The sequence below is a fragment of the Nannochloropsis gaditana genome (assembly GCF_000240725.1).
Source record: "Nannochloropsis gaditana CCMP526 unplaced genomic scaffold scaffold925, whole genome shotgun sequence".
Classification (NCBI taxonomy): Eukaryota; class Eustigmatophyceae; order Eustigmatales; family Monodopsidaceae; genus Microchloropsis; species Microchloropsis gaditana.
Window position 1 is genome coordinate 1 of NW_005803028.1, and position 7,436 is coordinate 7,436.

General features: G+C 53.8%; 4 protein-coding genes across 4 annotated transcripts; 3 read left to right on the forward strand and 1 right to left on the reverse strand.

The window, feature by feature from the left end:
• Positions 1-526, forward strand: NGA_0427400 (uncharacterized protein; the record flags this gene model as incomplete). The annotated part of the gene is made up of 2 exons (XM_005853379.2): positions 1-215; positions 506-526. Coding segments are annotated over 2 exons (236 nt in total), but the record flags the coding sequence as incomplete, so codon positions are not given.
• Positions 527-2,255: 1,729 nt separating this feature from the next.
• Positions 2,256-2,969, forward strand: NGA_0427200 (uncharacterized protein; the record flags this gene model as incomplete). The annotated part of the gene is made up of 1 exon (XM_005853377.1): positions 2,256-2,969. One exon carries the CDS (start codon positions 2,256-2,258, stop codon positions 2,967-2,969), a length of 714 nt encoding a protein of 237 aa, XP_005853439.1.
• Positions 2,970-3,725: 756 nt separating this feature from the next.
• NGA_0427100 (uncharacterized protein) lies at positions 3,726-6,085 on the forward strand (the record flags this gene model as incomplete). Its single annotated transcript, XM_005853376.1, has 3 exons — positions 3,726-3,756; positions 4,400-4,492; positions 4,742-6,085. The coding sequence occupies 3 exons, from the start codon at positions 3,726-3,728 to the stop codon at positions 5,929-5,931; spliced, it is 1,314 nt and encodes a 437-aa protein (XP_005853438.1). The 3' UTR covers positions 5,932-6,085.
• A 66-nt stretch (positions 6,086-6,151) lies between these two features.
• NGA_0427300 (uncharacterized protein) lies at positions 6,152-6,834 on the reverse strand. Its single transcript, XM_005853378.1, has 2 exons — positions 6,659-6,834; positions 6,152-6,486 (listed from the first exon to the last, which is right to left on the reverse strand). Exons 1-2 carry the CDS (start codon positions 6,824-6,826, stop codon positions 6,214-6,216), a joined length of 441 nt encoding a protein of 146 aa, XP_005853440.1. The 5' UTR covers positions 6,827-6,834; the 3' UTR covers positions 6,152-6,213.
• Between the last annotated feature and the right edge of the window lie 602 nt (positions 6,835-7,436).

Genomic DNA, 7,436 nt, shown 5'->3' on the forward strand with positions numbered 1-7,436 from the left:
CAACCCTCCCCGTTCCTCAGCTCCACGCCCTCGAAGTCAAGCGCGGACTCCATGTCACGCCCATCCAGCGGTGCCCCAACCGACGGGTCATTGTTATGGTTGTCCTGCGCAGAGATGAAGTCCCCAGTCGTCTTGACATTGCCGTCACGGCCCCGCTTCTCGTCGCGCCCCGCGTAACCATACTGATTCGCCTCCTTGAGCACCGTAATTGTGCGGTCCATATGCTGTTGATTGACCTGTCACACTGTCTTTGAGACGTCGCTGGGCGCGTAAGAGCCTTGATTTTCTTCGTGCGCAGGTCCAGACCCATTGACAACTTGGAAAAGGTTCGCATATTAAAATTGTGTAGCGAGAATCTTCCGAACCATGCGTCATGCGAATACTTCGGATTATTCTTTAGATAACAAATGTACAAAATTTCAAAACGAACTTCACTTTCACCTTCTCGCTCTTTCCCTCATAAAATCTTTTTCCTCTGCCTCCCCCCTCGCTTTTATCTCCTCAGGACATCCCCAGTGACCGCTAGCTGCACATGGATTTTTCCGTGTCGGCTATTTGGATCGGGCGAATAACCGATTCGCATGTGCTCAACAAGGGCGACCGACGGCAAAGTGGGCTTCAGGACCCCATCACCTTGATCGCTGAGGACAAGGGGGACCATACAATTAGAACGAAAGCCTTCAGGCACGTTGATCAGCAAATTCATCACCGTAGTGCGCTCGGGGTACCCCATATACATGTCATCAGCCAAAATGGCTTTCAATGCCATTTCTTGTATCCAGTAAGGGTGTGCCATAAAGCGGGCAAGCTGGGCGCGTGTGGCCATCCACATGCCTTGATATGGATATGTCGGTGAGGCGAATCGATCATGGACGCCGACAGACCATCGTGTCTTGTCGTGATGCTTCCCACAACCTAGCGCAAGTTGTCTTTGCAGCCGTTCTTGTACGCGTAAGAAATCGGCATTTCGAGTTGCATCCAGCAGATTTTCGCTGGTGATTTCTAGAGGTTGCGTATAATCCAGCATGTTGAAGTCCCCCGTCTCCACATCCACCTCTGTTCGATAGTTGCAGCGCGTGAAGTTCAACGGCTCAAGGATTTCTGTATCCAGTGCCCAGGAAACTATAGTCGGCCAGGACAAGCGCGTGTCGTCTTCCATGTAGAATATCGACGTATAATTGGGATGCCTTTCCACAGCCTTTTCAATCGCCTGCCTGTGGACCCAAAGTAACGAGTGTTTATTATCGTCGTTTGACGTGGGAGCTTGCCATAGTTGAATGGTGGGATTGCTTCCTCCAATGTATCCCTTTGCGGCTAGAAACTCATGTAGAGCCTTCTCATTGTTTGTAACGATGAGGACGTCTACTTTAGTCTCGTAGGTCTGACTAAGATCGAGCATGGAAGTGAGATACACGAGTTTACTCACGTTCCAATGATATGATATGACTACAAGGATATCTTCAAGTAAGTGTGGGGCAGGGCATGGTGTTGCTGGGAGCTGGATGTGCTGTGTCGTTTCACCCCAAGTAGAAATAGGCCCGTCCAGGACCAATACATACATACACAACAGCACCAAGAGACCGCAGGCGGCGGCCTTCAACATTCTTTGCCTTGTCTGCATCACAAATTCCATTATCGTCCCTCCTGTATCCGAGTATATAAATGTATATTGCATGAAAAGCATCGGTCATGAATGAAACGGACACGGATGGGTACTACATAGTGTTGGACACGGAGAAATATGAAAAAGGAGAAAAATCACGCTCTACGAGTGGATGGTATCATACAAGTGGACTTGTTGACGTATCGAAAAAAATCCCTACCCCGTCAACACATATCCTCCACTGCGCGAACCTTAAAAACGGCTAACTGGGTCAATTCACCATAATATCGCTCAAACAAAGATTTAGTCCGAGGACTCTCCGGGCCCTCGCCGGCTCACAGACACAGGATCCTCCCGGCCGAAAAATAAGCCAACACCCGCCCTAAACCTGCAATGACGAGTCACGCCACTACGTGACCATTCTCAAAGCACTCACAGTCCATTCTTGACAGGTGCTTGAAGGGCAAGAGTGGGGTTGTGCCGGGAGAATCCTCGTGTTTGCGACTTTTGCGTGACACTGCAACCTGTCTCTCCGAGGAAGGGGAGAACCTCAAGCCGCATCCTCGACCCCGACCTAGACATTGGTTCCTCCTGCATTTGCCCAAACATCTCTATCGTGGACAGTCACGCACAAATACGACAATCAGAGCGAATGATTACGCAAAATTGCCCCGGTCGCAGCGGCCCTAGGGTCGCAGCTGCCCTGGTGATCTTCAGCTGCTTCCTCGCATCTGACTTTTCCCCCGCTCCCGTCACTGCCTTCCTCCTAGTTTCTCCCGCGGTACCTTCCCTGCAAAAAGCCACTGGGACGCCACAAAACCTCCTTGTTTCCCATCTTTTGCCGCCCTCCCAGCTCTCGTCGGCGCCCATGACGGACGGGGGGACCCGGACTCGGAGCAGCATTTTCCCTCCGCCCCTCATGTCGTTCTACGGGGAACAGCGTCGCAAACTGCAGGAGGAAACGGAGGCCAAGCAGATGGAGTGGGCCAAGCATTTCAACGAGCTGATCGTCACGCAGGGCCAGGAATTGTGCGTGTGTGGCTACGAGGGGTACGTGCGTTCGGGCAGCAAGGGAGCCGTTGCTGTCTACTGTGATGACGAAGCAGAAGGCGAGGGGGGGGCGGAAGGCCAGGGGGGAGGCCTACATACTTGCTCCTCCCTGTCCTTCACCACGCTCGAGGAACTTTTGGCCGACCCGCGCATGGACGACGGGGTGAAGGCACAGCTGAGTGAGCGCGTCACCTCCTACGAGCCCGATTCGGAGGTCGCCGTGCTCTTCGCCTACAACGGTCAGGTGGGCCTGAACGTGCTGCGACCCCAGTACCCTCCCAAGTTTCTCTTTGAGACATTGAGGGGCAAGAAGTAAGGGTGCAGCGGGAAGGGAAAGGGGAAGGGGAGGGGTCGAGGGAACGTTGAGGCGGGAGCAATCCCTGCTACGCCGGGCATGAAAGAGGGAGGGCAGCATCCTGAGGAGTGGAGACATTGGCAGGCCTGAGCGAGGGTGTACAGCATGGAAGAAAAGGGAAGAACACTGGCGCCGCTGCGCCGCTTCCTAGGTGACAAACTCCACCATGTAAGGGGGATTGCATGAACTGAAAAATGATAGGCAAATAATAACTCTGCAGGTAAGAAGGCATCTTGAAGTCAAGCAAGGCGCATGGAAGTGACAGTGTCATTGGAGCCTTATTTATGTTTAAGGAAAAAGACAAGCAGAAGAAAGCAGGCAGGTAAGCTCGTGCACTAGCTACCACAAGCTATTTATGTGGTCCTCACACAGATGTGATGGAGCACCGGACATAACAGAGGTCGTCATTTGGAATGTCACCACGGGTATATCGCATGCTCAGCGAATAACGAGCACACCATGCCGAGAGAAGGGGTACGAGGGTCGGAGCCGCTGCGTCACTGTAGAGAAGTTTGAAATATAATGGGCGACAGAGCCGCGCGAAAGTTGTCTTCCCCAAAATTTATATACGTCAATGGGTGAAATTAGAGGGTTACGTTTGTGGCGTTGAGAGTGTGCAGTGGCCTCCCCTCACATGTTCAGTTTGATGCCCGGCACAGGCATGTAGCTTGCCAAAGCATCGGAAGTGTGAGGCGAACTTCGAGATTATGAATAGTCATGTCCTTCAAGAGCATCTCTAGGATAAGTTGTGCGTTTAAACTGGCTTTTAAGAAAGAAAATGGAATAATATGACGCTGAGAGAGGAGGCATTCCTAGAGGGCGACTCGAGAAAGCCGCTACCTCCACATGGTTTTGTCACCCATCCACTCAAGCTTTGCGAGAATCGATGTACCCTGTCGAAGAAAATACATATGCGCGAACTACTTGTGCCTTTCGCGCGCCTGCTTATGGCGTACCATGGCAGATCGGAGGGGTACCCCCTCGGTCGTCAAAGAGGGCATCGAAGAGGGAGGCTCGCTGCCTGAGGCTCCCGACCGCCTTCATCACCAAGGAACCCGCCTTGATGTCATACAACGCACTTACATACTTCTCGTTCACCGTGACATTTGCGCCCACAGGAGGAGCTTGAATTTTGAGTGGAGATCGCGTGTTTCGGGCAGCTGCCAAGCAGTTTTTCCCCCTCTCTTTTCGATACGTATATCACCGGTGGTAAGGCTCCCGTGGAAGCAAGGCTTTTGGACGTCTTTTTGGAATGACAGGATTAAATTGTTGCAGAGAGAGCAACAGAAGTTTTTGTAGCAATAATGATTCCTGTAATTTGAGCTCAACCGCGAGCAAGTGTCGGCAGGGACGCAGAAAGGCGCACCTAAGATGTCACGTGCCCGTAATAGGCACGAGACCCTTCCTCCTCCTCCTCCTCTTCCCCCTCATCAATCTCGTAGCTCCTACCCATGGAGCCAAGCTGTGGAAGCTGCCACTTACAAGTGAGTTGAGCACTATTGATCTTCTGACGGTTAGCTCCCATGTCGGATTCTCTTGGCATGCATTTCAGCCTTGCATTCCCATGGTTAGGAACCTCCTGTCCGTCTTTTCGCAATCCTTTTTGTTGTCAGCAAGGACCATCCATTTGCTTCAGGGCGCCAAGGCAGGAGAATCCTACCACTAGCTTGCGCCCATAGCTAATCCATCCTTATTCTCCGTTGTCCACTTTTTCTTTCCTCCTCCCCTCCCAGATCCCCTTCAATGGCTTCGCCCGGGCGGGGACACGCGCCACTTACAGGCCACAGTGCGGGCCCTTGAGTCCGAGCTGAGTCGTCTCCGAACCTTGCATACGGCACATTTAGACGAACTGCGGCGTCTGCGAGCCAAGCGTGCGGAGGACTTCGCGCGATTTCGGGAGGCCGGGAAGCAGCAAGCGGCCGAGAACGAGAGGGTGCGAGAAGCAGCAGTGCAGGCCTTGGCGCGGGCGCAGGAGAAGGAGGACCGGATAGAAGAGGAACTGGAGAGGGAAAGGAAGAGGTGGAGGACGGAGGCGGAGACGGCGATAGGGCAGGCGGTGAGGGAGGCTGTGGAGGAAGAAAGACGGAAGGGGAAAGAAGTGGTAGGGAGGTTGGAAAGCGCCTTGGCGGCCGCACGTGCGGCGGGTGCGAACGAAGAGGAGGAAAGGGAGAAGGAAGATGAAGGATTGCGAGCCTTGCAGGAAGCCTTCGAGAAGGAACGGAGGCAGTTTAAGAAACGCTTAGGCGCAGAAAGAGAGTTGGTGGAGGTGACTCTGGCCAGGGAGGAGAAGCTGCAGCAAGTTATTCTCAAATTAGAGGCCAGCAACCACGCACTCAAGGCGGAGGTGGGCCAATTGACGGAGGGGAAGGAGGGGAAGGAGGTGAAGGTACCCATCGAGAGCAGGGACCAGGTGCTGACCGACAGACCTGCGGCGACAGTAAGCGAGACCCGGGCACCAAGTGCGACCTCCCCACCCGTCCCGGCGCCTCCTCAAAGCCCGGTGACAGCAGGGCGGATTAAAACATCCAATACAAAGATGGTAGAGGAATGTGGAAGCGCTTCCGCCCCCCCGGCATCGGTATCGTCCACGGTGGCGGATCCAAGCTTGCCCTCTCCCAACACCAGCAGCAGCCACAGCAGCAGCAAGAGCAAGAGCAGCCCGTCGGGGGCCAGGAAATTAAAAAACATTGGAAAGCCCAAAGCTTCTGTCAGGAAAGCAACAACGAAACCTGGCTTGGGAGCAGGGAAGATGGAGACGGCCCCAGCGAAGAAAAAGAAAGCGACAACCTCCCGCCCCTCGTCTTCCTCCGCGTCCTCCCTCCCTGCCTCCTCAGGGTCAGGACGAGCCTCCGCCGCTCGACCGGGGCGCCAGCCCGTTACTCCCACGCTCAAGAAAGGGGGTCTGGGCGCTCCCCACAAATAAGGAGGGCAGGAGGGCAGGAGGGATGGGAAGGAACGGGGGGAAAGCACGAGAAAGGCGGGGTTCGCGGCGGGGAAAGCGATGCGATAGGGAAAGGGCTAGACGAGGGACCTTCGCTATCGGCGAGGAGTCCGATGGGCAGGAAAGGGGACGCGAGCAAGACCGTGGAAGGGTAGGGCCTTTTGTAAAGCAATGACCTAGTCTAGGACGGGCTACGACAGGAAATGCCACGAGAGCTTGCTTTCTTTTCCGGTTCCCTTTTTACCGGTGTCCTGCTCGCGAACCCTACCCCTTCCCACTTTGACAGGATCCTCCGGGTGCCGATCCGTCCCTGGGCGCCCTGCTCCTCTCCACCACCACGGTGTCGCCCACAAGCCTGTCGTCCACGTGCGTGACCATTTCGTGCTCTTTGCCTTTCAAATGCACCTCGGGGCGCAAGCGCACCTCGTAGTTTCCCGCCTCGTTCAAACGTCCTTGGACAATGTTCTCGCTGAACATCTCTTCCACTTCCCGGATGCCCGCTACCAGCCCCTCAAGCTCGCGGTGGTCCTGGACGTGCTGGAGAGGGAGGAGGCGATCAGAGGTCGAGATTGCTGGATAAAGAACCGTGTTAAATTTTTGGAGAAAACTATCGAAGGCCACTTTTTCACGCTTCCATACAAATGTAAGCCTATCAAACGCCTTCATTGATTGTCTCCTTGCTGACTTTATTGCCTCCCCATGGACATACCCGGTGCTTATTGAACTCGGTGCGAAGCTGTAGCCGTGCTTGGTCCATCGCGTATTGGTCTCCCTGAAAGACTCTCAAGCGCAGTCGTAGCAATCGACGATATCCACCCAGTACACTGCTTTTCAACCCTGTGCTAGCCTTAGCAGCAGCAGCAGCGCTGGTCGACATGGTTTCCTTGAGAGAGCAGGATCATAATTAGAAGTAAGGAAAGATACTTTTCCCTCAGGGTTCTGGAATGCTCGACTACTAGCAGATACTGATTCAAACGTGTGAACTCAGAGCTACATGCGTAGAATGTATTCTTGGCATCCCAGAACACAGCTGTCTTGTGTGCGCTGAGACGTGTTTCAGGGGCAATGAAGCTCGCCAAGCGGAGCGACGAGAAGCCTTCTCCCCGGCCTTCAAGCCCTTCCTGTCTCCCTAGTCCTGGCCACATTAAAACCCGCACGCAAAGGGGCCGTCGTGTTGACTGAAGCAATCCACTCGGGCTACATGCTTATAACAGATGAAATGTAGGGCAGAAACGACGTCGACGTGGCGTGTTTGTCCGTGTTGTATTTTTTCAAAGACGTTGTCAGGCAGGGACGTCGACCTGGTTGAAACGACGTGTCGCCATGCCCCTCGTACCGCACACCATCTACAGGTGTACATATGTATCTTTTGGCCATTCTTGAGGATGAATTGTGAGGAAAAACTGATTTTCGTAATATTCAAATTACACGCAATCATATTGTGCAGGCATTTCGATTGTCGGAGGACAAAGGGGCACCGTCCACCT